We start from the raw sequence: 17243 nt of genomic DNA, 5'->3' as shown, positions 1-17243 counted from the left end.
TTTGATAGGGTGTCTGTACACATGAGGTTCTGAAACCTTTGAAGCATTAAAAGCTCCCCTGAGTGGTCAGTTGTGAGTGATGTAGTGGCAAACCACTCCTTGGCCTCTCAATAAAATGTCTTCCAATGTCTTTAATTAACTCCTCATCTTATGTATTCTCCTACATGCTTTGTTGTTGCTGCCGCTGTTTCTTTCAAATGTCAAGACAGTCCATTGTTCTGTTTAACTTGCCACGTCTTCCTTCCCCCTGAAACCCGCTCAGTGATCTCATTTATTAAATGTCATGTAGGGAGTGCGCTGGCGCAGAACGCACGATGTCAAGCCGTGAAGCGCGCGGGCCTTCCGCAGGCGAAAACGCATTTAAGGTACGGTCTGAGACGCCAGAGCGATTCCGTCATCTTGTAAAAAACTGCAGGCAAAATGCTGTAAACAATAGGTCGCGCTTCTTAAGTTATGTAGACAGCGCTATAGTGATATGCCAGCTTTGATTCTGGAAACGACGCGCTGTTTATAAGGTGATACAGGTGACCGTGAGCACTGCAAATCCGCGCGTGCAGTCATGATTGTGAGTCGGTGTATAATATTAATCTCTTGCACTCGTGTGGGAAGACTAACCTATAATCGATTGATTTTTTTTTTTTTACGTGCATTTCCATTGATGCATATAACTCGCAAGAGTCCACTTGAACAACAACAAAAAGTTCTTGCGCGTTCTTGGAGTCATTGATAAAGACTACACCAGTTGCCTCCATAATCCATTAGAACGCAGCACACAAAGACAAATGACCTCTTGTTCGCGCGTCATGGCCCCCATTTTTAAAGGAACTGAGTAACGACTCCTTCCTCTCTCCAGAATCTCAAGTACCCGCAAGCCCACCTGTACGATTCTTCTTCAGAAGGGGAGGTACTTTGCAGGACGTCACGGGCTGTAGAGGCGGTCCACGCGAAGCCATTGGCAGCCCAGAGACGCGCTCGTGGGCCGGTGGGGAGCCGCGCGGAGGGGCGGAGGCGAGGGCGCGTGCTCACCAGCCTTTGTGTATCACTTCCAATATCTCACGCGTCAATAATTGAGCGCGCGAGCAGACGGAGCCCCGCGCTATGTGCTCAGCCGCGCGCCGACTAGACGAGGGCCTCGCTGCGTTCACCGCCGACTCGAGACGAGTTCACAGGGAAAATACAAAGGAGAAGAGGATCTAAAACCAGAAAACTCACAAATCCCAGACAGGCTTCGGAGAAAAGGCAAAATAATCTTAAATTTAAAAAATAAAAAACCCCTACTTGATTTGGACATCCACACGTGGAGAGCGCTTGATTTTCAGTGCGGGGAAAAGGGCTGGAGGCGGCTGTGACTTTGTGAGCGAGCTGAAGTAGGAGAGGCTGAGAGAAGTGTTAAGGAGACTGCAGGCTGAAGTTACAGTAATGCTGGTGTTCGTGCTGTGCGCGCTGGCGTTAGGTTGCCTAGCGAGCGCGCAGAACGAGACGGAGCCCATCGTGCTGGAGGGAAAATGTCTGGTCGTTTGCGACTCGAACCCAACTTCTGACCCTACCGGCACAGCGCTCGGGATTTCCGTGCGTTCCGGAAGCGCCAAAGTCGCATTCTCCGCTGTCAGGAACACCAACCACGAGCCGTCGGAGATGAGTAATCGGACAATGGTTATCTACTTTGATCAGGTAACTTTATTAAACGTGATTACAAAGCGGGGAAATTAAAGAGGGACTGTGGGCGCTAAGATATTGCTTTCTATGCATAGTGCCGCTGAGAAGCTGCTGTGATGTTCCTTTGAGGGAGCTGCTCTCAGGTGTCACACTGGTATATATTACCCAGCGTGTCCACTGATAATAAAATCTACATTTTTAAAATACTATTAAAAGTACCGAGTGTGCAAATATGGACTGAAAGCGCGTGCAGTTTGATTAAGTCTAATCGAGCTTGAAATTGCATTTTGGACATTTAAATCACACGCTCGCGAATCGACACGAAAAGCGTACCGAAGGCCACAACACGAACTTCAGTTTTGTTCATAACTTTCACATTTAGTTGTATTGGACCAGAATTAAACCAAAACTAAAGCCACATTTCAATGCTAATGCGCGTTTGTGTTATTGAGATTGTAGCGAGTGTGACTATTCTCTGCGATGCGTTTTCTCTTCCAGGTTCTCGTGAACGTCGGCAGAAGTTTCGACGAAGAGAGAAGTAATTTCTTCGCCCCACGAAAAGGGATTTACAGTTTTAATTTCCACGTCGTGAAGGTTTATAACCGTCAAACTATCCAGGTCAGTTGTGCTCTCTGTGCGCATCGGTCGCGTCTGTGCGCGCGAGCGTCTGGGTGTGTGCGTGAGTGTGTGTGCGAGCGCGTGTACGTGCGTGCCGGGTTTTGATTGATCGTGAAAGACGTTTAAGTGTTTATTATAATGCACTTATTCACTAGCAGGTGCTAAACACGTCTTATAATTAAACATAACCATGGCTTTAAGCACATAAGTGGACCATTACCCGCATGAACTAATGACTTCTGCACCATGTGTAGTGTCTGTATGTCCCACGCGGAGTCATTTGGGATTTGTAAGATCAGGCAGGGTTACCATCATGACCCTGCAGTGTAGTGACAAATTACTCTCACATACTTAAAAAAAATAAAAATAACAAAAGTGACATTTCTCTCATTATAACTTTTCAAATAATATTTAACGCACTGTATTCCTGTACATAAGTAAGACTGAAAGCGCTGTGATTTAAAGCTGTATGGTGGTGTTTTGCACTCATTTTGCATTATTGAGATGTGAATATTAGTGAAATTAAATCAAGGGCAAAAAAAGCGCACAACGCGAGCAGCCACCAAATTACAGCTTTTGTGAAGCGAGAAAAAAACAAGCATTATTTAAACAAAAATCACCTACCACATCTCACACTCAGTAGAAATAATTAGGATCATGGGTGGTTTGTGTTTAAATGAAGAAAAAAAAGAAGAAAGTTTCTAAGGTTCAATGAAACACATGTCTTTATGCGTATTTTTCACACTTCCTCTAAACATCAACAATAGTTTTTTAATCGGATAAATGTATTCATAATGCCTCTATGCTGGTCGTAGTGTTTTATTCTGCTTTATTCCTCTTGTAATACTGTAAAGCTGTCAAATATAGGCCATACAACTACATATAAATGCAAAACATGGTACTCATGGTGATTTCCATTTATTTATATTTGGTTGAATGGTTATATATATATATATATATATATATATATATATATATATATATATATATATATATATATATATATATATATATATATAGTCTTGTATTCATCAAAGACACAAACAATGGTACAGCTTAGTCTGCTTTTTTCAGGAGAGTGTATCAATAAGTCTATTCATTTAATGAGCCTTATGTATTAATACAGACTAGCTGAAGTATAATGTGACCACTAAGCTTTTCAGTTAGTCAGTGGTTAAAAGCTCTCAGGTCATTCATGCACAGTGCACCTGAACATATCTGCAATGCATGAGTGACTCCATGGATTGCATATAAATAAATCATTTACAGCAGGCCTTTTAAATAATTGTATAATCTTCTTTGTATTTAGCGTTACCTGATGAGTACTCACCGCCTTTAAAACCTGGACAAGCCAATAAAAGTGTGTTATATCACACCCTGCAGTCACTTTGAACACTACTGTGGCTTTTGTCTTCTAAATAGTTACTGGCAATTAAAGGACTCTTTTTGGAAGTGTGTGAAACCATATCAAAGACAAGCTTGTATAATGAGTAAAACAACTAAAAACGTTAATGTTGTTAACAATTTCTGTGTTATTTTTAAGTTTCATACACTGACTGCGAAAGTGACTAAATGTTCTAATAACTGTCTTGCAATAAATATATAACAAATTAATACAATGAACCCAAAGTTCTACAAATTTTAAAAATGTGAGCTTTCTGAATTGTTCTGTATGAAATTGGCTAAATCCCTGAATTATTTTTTATATTTTTTTAATGCAAAGAGGTGTGTGTATTTTCTACTCTTGGGATAAGAGAATGCTTCTTCTAATGGCATCTTCATCATCATGTGCAGTTTTCACCACACAAAGCCTGTACAAGGCCATCTGGACTGCATATATACGTCACAGTCCATAGAATTCCATTAAAAAAGTCTTGAATCATCATAAAAGGACCTCCATGCCTACAAAATATTTAATGCAGAAAGACTAAACTTTAAATCTCTAAATGGAATTTGAGTGGACCTAAACCACTCAAGTGACTATTGCCATTTAAATAAATCTCCAACCCTGTGAATGGAGATATACTATAAATCAACACACACTCATTGACAGTGATTATGCCTGCATGAGAACGAGGCAGAAAAACCAGAGGATGATTGGGTGGGTGGGTGACGCTGTAGGCCGCTGTCACCATGCTGCTGTTATTCAGCCCAGAACTCTGTGACACAATCTGTCTGTTCTTTTAAATGTTGATTTCGTCAAAGGGTGATGACCCAGTAAGCAGACTTCTACCCATATTCCTTCTTCTAATTGGGTGCTTTAGCGTTAATAAAGTGACTTGAATGGACTTGACATCATGCTCCATCCGCTTTTCCATTTGCTCTGCCATGTAATTGCTGCTGATGGGAACAATCGACTGCATGTCTTTTTGCCAGCAGGGATTACACTGACACTTCCATACATGTCTTTCAACTCTACAGTATACTCTTGTCACAGTTGTCATGGCTATTATCTATTAATAGATCTACTGTATGATTGTGGTAAAAGACTGACATTAGACACATTACTCTGGTCACCGAGCAAGTATCGTGTTTTTATACACTACTACAGAGCAGTTACACACAAAACTCTCATTTCTCTCCCTAGGGCCCATAAATGCATCAATAAGCTGTAGAGCTCACTCAGTGAATTATAGCTTCTAAAGCTGAGACATTCACTGACTTTTTAAAGGTGTATGAATGACAGTTACTGAACAGAGAGGTGAAATAAATTCAATCAAACTCGTATTTTTAGGTTTGGGCTAGAACACTGCAATAAAAATATCACATCAAGTTGGAGTTTTGCTTTATGTCATTTATATATGGAAAGAAGGATTTTTTTTTTGACGAGAAAGATGATAACCTGCAAATTAGAAGATAAAATAGTCTGTAAGTGTCTTTATTATAACCCGTGTCCTTGTTGCAGGTGAGCCTCATGCACAATGGGTGGCCTGTGATCTCAGCCTTTGCTGGAGACCAGGACGTGACGCGTGAGGCTGCCAGCAATGGTGTTCTGATCCAAATGGAGAAAGGTGATCGTGCCTACCTCAAGCTGGAGCGGGGCAACCTGATGGGCGGCTGGAAGTACTCCACCTTCTCTGGCTTCCTGGTCTTCCCTCTGTAGATGAGGGGCTCGCCATGTAGGGACTATTGCTCTTCAGCTCACCAGCTTGTGGGACTGTGGCGATAGAGTGAGAGTGAGAGATGATGAGGGGGAGAAGGTGTGTGTGTGTGACAAAGAGATATATATATAAGAAGGAATTTTAAAAGAGAATTAGTGTGGCTAGCTCTTTGACATGCTCGCTCCGCTGCTTGCCTACAGCTCTGGACAGCCAAAACCTTTTTTTATTTTATTATTATTATTATGATTACAATAATTAACAATTAACAATAAAACTATAGAGGCTATTGCCTTTCTCCTCATATATCTCCTTATTTAACGTTTCATCTGCTATAAGGAATGTTATATCATCAGACATTTAAGGAATGTCTGTCATAAAACTCAAAATGCTCAAATTCATCCAGGTCCATTAACTCACATTGGCAATTTCCAGTGTGAAAATCCTCACCTAAATAAATTTCTCATAACTTTCTCTCTATACAAAAGGTCTCAAGTGGCAATCTCAGTTGTTCAAACATAAATCTCTAATGCTGTTCCCTTCAGTCTTAATGGGGACTTTTGCTCTGTTTGGCTCTGCTATTCTCCTCAAAACAGGAGGACACATTTCAGTCTGTTATGCGTGGAGAGTATCCGAATTCCTCAAAGAGACTCTTACTGTATACTGGATATATACAGATATATAAAATCCTTCAAATTTCTATATGATATACTCTATGACTATCTAAATCTGATTAATCTGTATTTCCGTATTTCAGTGTTACTAATAGTGGTTTTGTGTGTGTGTGTGTGCGTGTGTGTGTGTGTGTGTGTGTGTGTGCGCGTGGGTGTCATAATGCTGCAGCCAAGCTACCAATGCTTCTTGTTTTCGTTTCGGAAATGTGGCTACTCTTAAGCTATATCAGAAGTACTATAAAGTAATTTTATTATTATTGACTGTAAGATATGTGTGAATATTAAGAAACCATTTCTTTTACTCCTCAATCAATTGATTTAATTATTGTTTTTTTATTTGCTTTGATCCAATAAAACTTAAATGGTCATTTTTATTTTTCCTAACCTGATTCTCAGTCTCAAAATGTGATTCAGTTGTTTCTCTGAACACTTAATGGGCTTTTTACTCACACTAAGGTGTGTGTGTGTGTGTGTGTGTGTGTGTGAACAGTCAGATGAGATGGTGACACTCTGTTGCTTTCTGTTAGGGGTGACTTTCTCTATTCCCAGTGATACAAAATTTCTCTGGTTGATCTCTCTCTCTCTCTCTCTCTCTCTCTCTCTCACACACACACACACAGAGAGACACAGACACACAGTTTCATTCTTTGAAACACACTTTTCATTCTTTTCAGTCTTTCTCTGTCGAGCAGGTGATAGAGAGTTTTACTCCTTTCTCTCTCTCTGCTGTGCTCAAGACATTAATGAGCTCCTAGGGAGAAAGTGTGTTTGCTTAATAACTGTTTACCCCAAAAAATCAACTTGTGTTAATCTATTAGTCTGTTTTCTTTCCTTCTAATATTCTTTCTTTCTTCTTTTCTTTCTGTGATCTCTAGTTACTCCTCTTTTTCTTTGTCAGTTCCAGCATTTCAAGCCAGATTTAAAAAAATACATATAAATAAATAAATTCTGGTGAGAATGCTCAAATTCATCCTATTTCTGAATCACATGGTTTGAATTAATGTGACATTTTAGCCACCGAGCTCATTAATCACTGGTTTCTCCATCTTACCTTTTAATGATCCCCTCTGTTTGGTTAATCATGTTACTAAAGATGTCACTGTGCCCTGAAGAACACTGGAAATGCACTTAGAAGTTAAGCAATATGGAAATGATTGTGGAATAAAGTCTAGCGCAAAGGTTTCTGAACTACATAAAGGTGCCTCCTATCATTAATAGCACATTCCTACAATGGCTGAGAAGTCACATCTGCTTTGAGAAGTGCTGATGTTTACTAGGATCCAGGCTGTCATTGCTTTGCTGGACAAACACAGATCCCTGAGGTAATGCAGTGTGTTTGTGTTAGACACTGGAAGAAAGAGGGTATCAGATCTATGCTGTCAATACTGGCCTGGGTTCGGGTGGTACACTCCTACTGAGAAGCCCTCATTAGGACCCAGCCATCCATCTGAGGAACAAATCAAATCAAGAGTCGATGGGCCAGCAAGACATGAAGAAAAAAAAAAAACAGATACACAGCACAGAGAAGAACAGGCTTTCAGTTTTTTTCAGCTCTCTGACAGATCTGATGGAGCACTAGGGCAGATAATGGCTCTGTATGAGTCTGATATGCTCCATCTAACACTCAAGTGCGTTTCTTACATGCCAGTGTATTTAGGATTGAGCTGCTAAGGGCAAAGATTGCAGTTGGGCCCTTTGTTGAGGGAACCCATAGAAAATCGTGATGTACGTTGATCGTCTGGCGAAGCACAATTTCGGGTATTGTACAGTTTGTGAGTGTGATGGGTTTTTAAATTCATTTAGATAAATCATTTACGTTTGTATGCACACCTATCATGTTAGAGCAAGTTATTAAGCAGGGTAACCTTAAGGTCACAGGAGATACACAGCGAATTATGTGCATTTTGGCATGTACCAGGTGTGTCTTTTGGGCCTGAGCCCAGTCTGTTGACTGCAATCTGACATGAAATCAGTCTCTTCAGCTCAGCCAGCGACCTTGGCAAGCTTCTGGTGCAGTGGAGGTGAGCGAGGAGCCCCTAAAGTAATGGTGTAAAAACAGCCATATGGCATCACTCCTGGAGGCAGGATCTGATTTAAGATTGATAGAGTAGTGAGTGAGAGAGAGAGAGAGAGAGAGAGCGGATTGTAGAGATGTAGTTAACATTACATTGTCTATACACACTATTTCTTTTTTAGTTATTTTTCCAGGCTATTCCTTATAGAAGTTAATTTGTGTCATCTGATTTGTTACACATCTAGAAAACAAGTAGTAGTAGTAGATGAAAGTCTATACACCAAGTAATTTATTCAGTATATTCTTGTTTTCTTAATGAATTTGTTGGAACCAGGCTTAAAAGAAAAAAAAAAAGTATGGTTAAACTGACCACCTAGCTTTCTTCACCAAGCACACAAACTGTAAGCAATTACAGGGCAATATACAAGTAACAGTTCCTGAACTACTTCACAAAAAGAAGGGTACAGGCAAAGGAGTGTGGCAATTAGAAGGGAAGGTGGTGCAACACTGCATATTGAATTTTAATTGCCATATGAGGAACTATTTTAAGGATGTTTGCTCTACCTGCGACAGAGCGAGAGCGAAGTAATTATAGCGCTTCTGGAATTCAATTACCCACCCGCTGGATTGAATTATTCTGAAGTGTGTGATTTCTGACGCATTCACATCCCTTCAACTGCATCTCATACTTTAAAGTACATTAAACACAAAACGGTACTCCAAAGAGAAGTGTCTAAATGATATTATTAATCAAACAGTGGACAAAAAGTAACTGGATGTCATATTACTTCTTCTGTCAAAATCTGAAGTGTGAAAACTCTCTCCCGGTGTGTCATAGCGTGACTTCTGAGCTGCGCCGTCAGCTTTGAGAAGAATGTAGATATGGCTGAAGCAGTTTTCAGCGGAATATGCCTAAAGAATACTCTGCATTATAAAAGTATGAGGATGTGTATAAGTATAACATATAGAGACAGGTGACAAATTAAATGGGGAAAATGGTGGCTCAGTTATGCTGTTAAAGGCAATTTTCTGGCATGGTTTGGCTCTACTTGTCCCCTTAGGAAAAAAGACTAACTGTAAATAAATACAAAGTTATTCTGACACCCTTATTTAATGGTGAAACTTTTCTATTTTTTCTATTTTTATTTATTTTTTATTCTGAATGGTCTCTTTCAGGATGACTAGGCACAAGTGGAGATGAATAGCTTGATGAGAATAAAAATCATATGCTATTCCCATTACATTCACCAAATATCAACCCAGTTGAAGGCCTGTAAGAGCTTGAGCTCAGATCACCATTATGAAAGCATCAACCGAGGGAAAATATATTTTAGGGTGAGTGGTTGTTCATCTCTCCAGTAAAGCTCCAGAGACTTGCAGAATTTGCGCATTAGGTGCACTGATGCTGATCTCGAAGCTCATCATGACATCATGGCTATTGCTTCAGGGTTTTTTTAACCTGTATGTATATGTTAAAAAACTGCAGGCTACTGTTTCAGTAAAATGTGTACATAATACTTTATTTTGAATGCCATATAAAAGATTCAAGATATATCCAATTATATATACATCCCATTTTTGTACTGTTTTTCCTACATAAGGTCAAAGGAGTCATGTTGCAGGGCACAATTACACGCACACACTCTCACCTCCATTCATACACAATTCGAGCAATTAAATATGCCAGTCAGCCTGCAGTGCATGTTTTTGGACTCAGGGAATAAACCAGATCCTACATGTTATCCTGGAGGAAAGCCCCCAAGCACAGGGAGAACATGCAAACTCCCCAACACACAGGAGTCAAACCCCCCTGCCCATGGAGAGTATCCATATGTTCATATATCCACATAAGGAATAGACAACCATTTGGGATTTAGGCATCAATTATCTTTCATCCCTCTGGGGAGCAATTAAAGACCCTACAACAGTGTGCTTCCTTATAGAAAATATTCCATATAGCATCCCTTTAGTAAGCAGCTACCCATTATCCAAAGAAACCCTGTTTTAAGAGTTTAAGCCTAATCTGGAACATAAAATCTTTCAGTCCTGCAATCACTCTATCAATTGCAGTACATACCAGCACTCCCCTTGTACTGAATCAATGAAGGTATATAAATGCGTAGAAGATTTACACTAAATATTAAAGTCTTGTCCAACATCTCACCCATGACTACCACTAACACCTTCTCAACATTCAACAAATAGTTTAGACAATTTCAAGGATTTTACCAAAGTCTGCTTGGTGGTGCAGCGAATCTCATTCACTTATCACAGTGCCAAGGTCCCTAGTGGGATCTTTAGCTTCGGTTCTGCATGTTCTTGTGTCCACATGCGTTTTCACCATCTTTCCTCCCACTTCCCAATACATGCTGGTCGATGAGTTAAAAAAGATTATTATTAAAAGACACTGCAATAAGGTATGAATGGAGTATGTGAATGTGTGTGCATCATACCCTGCTATAGACTGGCTTTATTCCCATCTCACACCCAGTCTTCCCAGGATATAGGCTCTGTATCCAACACGACCCGATCAAGATAAAGTGATTAACGCTGAATGAATAAATTAATAAATGAAAGAATTAATAGTTTTACAAGACTCTAGCTTGGACTGTTGTAACTATTTTCTTCACTGTTAACAAGTGAGTTCTCTGACATAGCTTTTGTTAGTATTATTACTCAAAGTCAGCCAAGCTGTCACAGTGACATGGTAATTCTAGCTGTGTCACACAAAAAAGGCATTTTTATTGGTTTGTGTAGAGAGTCTCTCCATAGGAGTCTATCAATTATTCCTGGGGGAAATAAGATGGTGAGCCAAATGTTTACCATTTACCAAAATGTCTGAGCTCAACATTGTAAGACAGCAAAAAATCAAAGGGTTCAGTGCTGTTTCATTACATCATTATGAACCCAAAGGCCACTCCTTGTCACTATGTCCAATCCTCACTGCACTGCCCAAGTCTGGAGTGATATTTCATTGCCAAGCTTCATATGTAAGGCTTCAGTTATGTTTTAAAATGTTCCTCTCCTGTGCTGTAGATGATTATACAGAAAATAAACATTAACCATATTTAGAGTGAGACATTCACAAGATGAAATTTGAGAGTTTCATAAAATAATACCACGTGTGTATACAAAATGATTCATATTTTTCCTGCCTCAGAAGCAACATTATGAGAGGGTTGCACTGGTAAACGGAAAGCATTGAAAGTCCCACATTATTCAGAATGGATTAAATAATTCTGCATATTAATCTACAACACACAAACAAGACTGTCTTACTAAGAGAGCTAAAAGAGAGAGAAACTTTAATCTTGTTGATAATGAATTATGCACACTTCATTTAGCTACACCATGGCTTGCAGTCATGTATCGAGGTAATGTATTATTATTATTATTATTATTATTATTATTATTATTATTATTATTATTATTATTATTATTATTATTATTATATACAAAACTGCAGTTTTTCCTTTCTTCTCACTGAACATATTTACAGAACAAGTACTCACTGTAACAAACACTGTATAATAGACCATTGTAGTTATTCTAGCAGTTCAGTCAACAAATGCTAATAATAATAATAATAATAATAATAATAATAATAATACAAGTAATATTTTTATATGTTCCTCACGCTTTAAAAAGAGTGCAGGGTCTGAGAACTTCAAAGGTCTTTTTTGCCTCAGCACTGTATCGGTTTATGTACAGGAATGTGTGTGTGTGTGTGTGTGTGTATCTGTTTGTACATACCCATATACACATAATGTGTATTCAAGCAAGTTGGAATCGCCTTAGTGGCTCAGTAATTGGGAACAATTACTTGGTTTTGACAGGAGCAAAAACAGAGAGCATTAGAATATTACTTTTATTACCTAGTCATTCCAGCAAGAGCTCTTTAGCAGCCATTAAACTGTCACAAGGTTCAAATTTGTCATTGCTATAAAGGCTTGCAATCCTATAAGTCATCAAATATGGATGACGGTAAATAGAGGCAAGACGGGTGGTGAGAGGAGAATAATTGTATGAGATATGACTGCATAAGTATTCTATGAATTGTATGAGTTATGGTTGCATAAGTATCCCTGATTATATTTGAAATGGTATTAGTGAGGATGGGGGTGAGTGGAGGAAAGACTATAGATGAAATGGATATGTAATGTTTACTTGGTTTTACACACATTTTTTATATTGTCTCCATAAAATGCAATCTTAACCTTATTCTCTTATGCATTTAAGTTACATTCAGAAAATTAAAAAATGCAGGCAAGGGAAGAAACGGGAATCTGATTTTTATAACTAAATGCATTCTATTACTTTTGAAATGGTCAATATACATTCAGTACAGTATATATCCTATTTACAACATAGGTAATCTGTATGTACCCGAAAACTTTTATGTTCCATGATGCCCTTGAGTCACTGATTTGTTCAGCCTTTTCAGTACACACATATGATCCCACACCTGCCTTGCTCCTTGTCACCTCCACACCCCGTGCACACACACCGCACAAAGCACAGCCATTGAAGATGATAAAGACTCTCTTTCTGACATTTAGTAACCTTTTCTACAGAGAAGATGGAGAAATGGAGATGTAAAAGAAGGATGAGAGAGGGAGGAGGGAGAGCTACACGTGACATTCTGCTTTGTCTCTCATCGCCACATGTCTCCTTGAGCCCATCCCGGCCTGCATAGCTCTTTCTATAGTGAGTTATATTATGTGGAGGCATCGCTCAAGGTGAAAGACTGTTATTAGTATTGTGTAGACCATGTGTGTGTGTGTGCGCACACCAAAGAGACAGTGCATGTGCTATTGCTTCACCCAAAATAGATTCTTTAGCCAGGGAAAGCAGCATATAATCTGGTTGGAATTGGGTACATTTTAAAAAAGATAAACTTTAACTCCATCATAAGAAATAATAATCAAATCATACTAGACAAGGAGAATTTTGCTTCATTTACCTAAACAAAGGGCGAGTCTTCAAGGGCAAAACCACTGGAGCTTCGTCTCACAAAAGCCAAATACAAAAAAGCTATTAAAACTAAGCTAAATATATTGTCAACTCCATAATTATTGGCGCCCTTCAAGAAAATTAGCAAAACCTTACATAAATTGAGTATAAATATACAGGGACAGAGTATATTTGTTTGTTGGTTTGTTTGCTTCTTTATTTTGTTTAGTTGAGCTTAAGGAGTTCGTTCAGCAAAATAGTAAGTTGAAAATCATTGTCCTTCATACAAACAATATTCCCACTATTGTATTGTTACAATGCTGGACAAACTGCAAAAAAGATTCTGTACCACTCCTTCATGCAGAATGGTTTTGTAGGTCAATTCTTTGCATTTTTGAGTTTCGTTTTAATCCATTTCTCAGCTCATATACAGTATATATACACATATGAATGTACATAGATGTACAAGGAACACTATATTAATGCTGGGTAGGGCTAGCCTTTGCTCTCAAAATTCTCGTGGCTTCAATTCTCATGGCATGGATTCTACAAGATCTTGGAATCATTGCTTTGAGATTCTGGTCCATGTTGACATGATTCCATAAAATTCATGCAGTGAATCGCCCATTCGACCACATCCCAAAGCTGTTCTGTTGGATTTTGCTCCACTAAAGGACACTTTTAGGCCTTTAGTTGGCCTTGATGTTCATAACCAGTTTGAGACACCTTGTGTGATATATACATATATATATTATAAATTGTTGGTGTTCTGTGGTCCCCACCATAGACTCATGTAGTGCTATAGTGCTGTGAAGACTCTTCCTCTTTTATGCATACAGTAAGCAAGGAGAAAGATAGAAAACAGAGAAATTATCTGACAACAAAAAAAATGAAATGAGGGTTTTCCCCTGACAGTATAGTGCAATTTTGTTCATGGTCTCAGGAACACCACTAAACAGTCTCCAGTCTGTTAAAAAGGAAAACATTAATTATTGATTGCAGTTATATTACAAAAAATATCTATTGTAAAATGATAAAAACTGATAATTAAACCGTAAACCCTTTGGCTTCACTCCTTTTTTTAGATGTTTGATTCTAATGTCACCTGTGGTGTCGGGAAAAGTATTCTGGGGTGTGAGTGTAACCTGCGAGGTGTGTCAGGAACAAAAGTGTAAGAATGTAGCACACCATGCTGTGTATGATTTCGGTACAGCTCCAAAAATTCATTCACCATCAACACTTATATTACGATTTACAATGAATTTGGTCAACCGTGTATTTGTTGACTGAGTCTGGACCTTTACATTTACATTTCTGGGATTTGGCAGATGGATTTAACTAAAGCGACTACAGAAGTGCTTGAAGTCTTGAATGAATGTGCATATGAATGAATGAATGTACCCTGGTACTAGTACACTAGGACACAGACTAAGAATACCATCAGTCTAATAGGAAGAAAAGCACATGGACAACATTAGTCTTTAAGTGCTAGTTTAAGTATTTCAGAAAGAGGTAGGTCTTTAAGCCCGTCCTTGACTCAGCTGTTTGAACAGCTAGCAAAGAATTGGAATTTTCTGAGGAAAAAACACAATTTATTTGAGTAATTTTTATATTAGTTAATTAGTAGTTAGTAGTTAATTTAATAGTAATTCATTTATATTAATAATTTCAGTCATTTATTAATCTTATTAATGCAATTGCAGATTATTATTGCTTCTGCCAATCACTGTGCACTTTTAAATAACACCTGCAATAGTTAAAAAAAAAATCCTGTCCAGGACACCATTCACTATTCATAGCGCTGCTATTTCAAATGAAACCATTTTGATTTAATCATGAGAGGTAAAGACTGCCCAGAAAGTTCCATTAAAATCTCATCAGACTGACAAAGAGGTCTACAAATATAATTAATAAAGGAGCACAAATAGGAGCACATTCTTATATCTTTGGTACTTGTCAAGCTGCATCGAGTAAAGCCAGTGTTGTAGCCTTAACTCTGCTTCAGAGTGAAAGGGAGTAACTGTCATGCCTTATATCTTCTTCACTCTGAACACACTGGACTTCCAATACATTTGCACTTACTAGTATTACTAGTTACATTTGTTAGGGACTAGGAATACCTTGAACCTCAAACTCTAAGGGGATGTTAGTGTGGCATGAAAAGAAAATACACAAATGAAGGGACTTTTGTAATAAACAAGTGTTCATTCAAGTGCATGGTGAAGAGGTAGGTTTGTACCTTTTTCTTTTGAAGACAGACAGTGAGCCAGGGGAAGTTCATTTTACAATCTGGGTTTCAGGACAGAGGAGTTTTCATTCATTTATTCCTTTTACCTTGAACGATTGTCAGACAAGATGTGCTCTGCTAGAGGCACAAAATGAACAGGATGTGATAAGTGCTTTCAGGTAGGTAGGGTCCAGTTTTGGCTTTGTAGATAGGCATCAAGTGTTGTAAATGCAGCGCTGTGATTTGGAAGAACTTGGGGAGATCATGGGGAGATCCTGGAGAGATCAGCAGACTGATGGAGGACTGTGCAGGGAGAATTGCCTGCAGCATCAGTAAGGCAAGAACAAGATTAAGATTTCCAGCATGTTTCAGGAGTCTGTGAGATCAGTCATCATTCAGGGGTGGATGAGGAAATGGAGAAGTCCTACAAGTACTTGAGTTCTTTATGAATTACAGACTGCTTTGGACTGTTAGTACTACTGTGTTCAGGAAAGCTCAGAGCAATGTTAGACATCTTTCCAAGGAAGCTGACATCTTTTCAACGTGTCCAGTAGGCTAGTTATTCTATCAGTGCATTGTAGCAAGCACTGTTTTTCTATGCTGTGGTCTGATACAGTAACAGCACCACTGCAGAGAACACCAAACACCTCAATAAGCTGATTAGGATCACAGACTTAATCACAGAACAGACTCTGAGCTCACTGCAGGTAGTGCTCTAGGAAGCCATATCTTTTGCCGGCTACCATCAGGCTCCCCAATTCCTCCTCCCAGCTTGTCTCCAGGATCTCAATAAGAATGATATGACAAATCCCCATATCTTTGGCACCTGGACTTGTTTTGTCTTTTTCGGAGGAATTGTTCTTGCTTTGTGACTATCATTTGTACCTAATATCATATACATTTTGATCTATACTGAAAATCCTGATGATTTTTAGAAATCAGCCTCTAGGATGCACCATGCTGGAAAGAATGGTTCATCAGCTAAGCATGCCAAATCCAACCATCCCACCTATTGTTATAGTGATAGAACTCTCTGTCTTGATAGTGGTATCTGAACAGTAATCTGACTACGGGCATTTCATCTGCACTTCTGTTGCAATATTATAGAAATCTGGATAACTGGCAAGGATTTCTTTCTCACTTATTTGTTCTGTCTAGCCCAATGCTGGCACTAGCAGAGCATTCAAAGACCATGTCTTTCTGTTTATAGGAACCTTTTTTACAATGTGCTACTGCATTCTGGGTAAAAATTCCCATTCATACCCACATCTATGAGTGATTTTAGTATGGAAGATGAACAATTAGCAGGTAGATGAATGATGTAACAGAGTATTCTCAATCATTCATGGCTCAGTGTGGATGGAAAGCTTGCAGGGAGCAAAGCTGTCCTTACCATAAGGTAAGGTGATTTGTAATGGTCTTACTAAGTTCCAAGTTAGTTCAAAGTGGAACTTGCTGACTGAGATGAATTATTGCTTTCTTTATAATTAAGTCCTCATCTCAATCTAATTCATTGCTTACCCTGGCTCCTCCACCACATCCTCCACTTTATAAAGAAACCAAAGGAAATATTTGCATGTTCCTTCAATGTTTCTCATTGTGAGTGGCCTCAAACATGATGGAAAGCCTCATGATGGAAAGTCAGACCAAGGTCCTTACATACTTTCAAGAACTGTTAGGTGTTTAATATTGTCAAAGGGGCTTAAAGTAAAACCTCACTATGTTTATACCGCCATCTGCTTATGCCTTGCACACATCAAACCACTAACTGACAGCATGTGTCTTTCTGACATTATTATGCAAATTATGGAGATAATTCAGAAGTTTCTTAACTTTACCTGGACAGTGATACTAACCAGCAGTCCAGTATAAGAAAGTTTACAGGTAAAAATTTTCACTGTATCTGGAGTACCTGGGATTGGCTCTGGACCTGCCGTGACCCTGAAAACAGAAACATATGGCTACTGAGGATAAATGAATAAATGGATGAATTATTAATCACA

At 38.8% G+C, this 17243-nt stretch overlaps 1 protein-coding gene across 1 annotated transcript; it reads left to right on the top strand.

Moving 5' to 3' along the window:
* The first annotated feature begins 940 nt into the window (after positions 1-940).
* On the top strand, positions 941-6420 carry cbln1 (cerebellin 1 precursor). Its single transcript, XM_058387017.1, has 3 exons — positions 941-1671; positions 2155-2274; positions 5180-6420. The coding sequence occupies exons 1-3, from the start codon at positions 1420-1422 to the stop codon at positions 5375-5377; spliced, it is 570 nt and encodes a 189-aa protein (XP_058243000.1). The 5' UTR covers positions 941-1419; the 3' UTR covers positions 5378-6420.
* Positions 6421-17243: the final 10823 nt, after the last annotated feature.

Source organism: Hemibagrus wyckioides, linkage group LG04 (genome assembly GCF_019097595.1).
Source record: "Hemibagrus wyckioides isolate EC202008001 linkage group LG04, SWU_Hwy_1.0, whole genome shotgun sequence".
Classification (NCBI taxonomy): Eukaryota; Metazoa; Chordata; class Actinopteri; order Siluriformes; family Bagridae; genus Hemibagrus; species Hemibagrus wyckioides.
The sequence above is the reverse complement of the archived record's forward strand: the minus strand, read 5'-3'. Positions and strand labels throughout refer to the sequence as shown.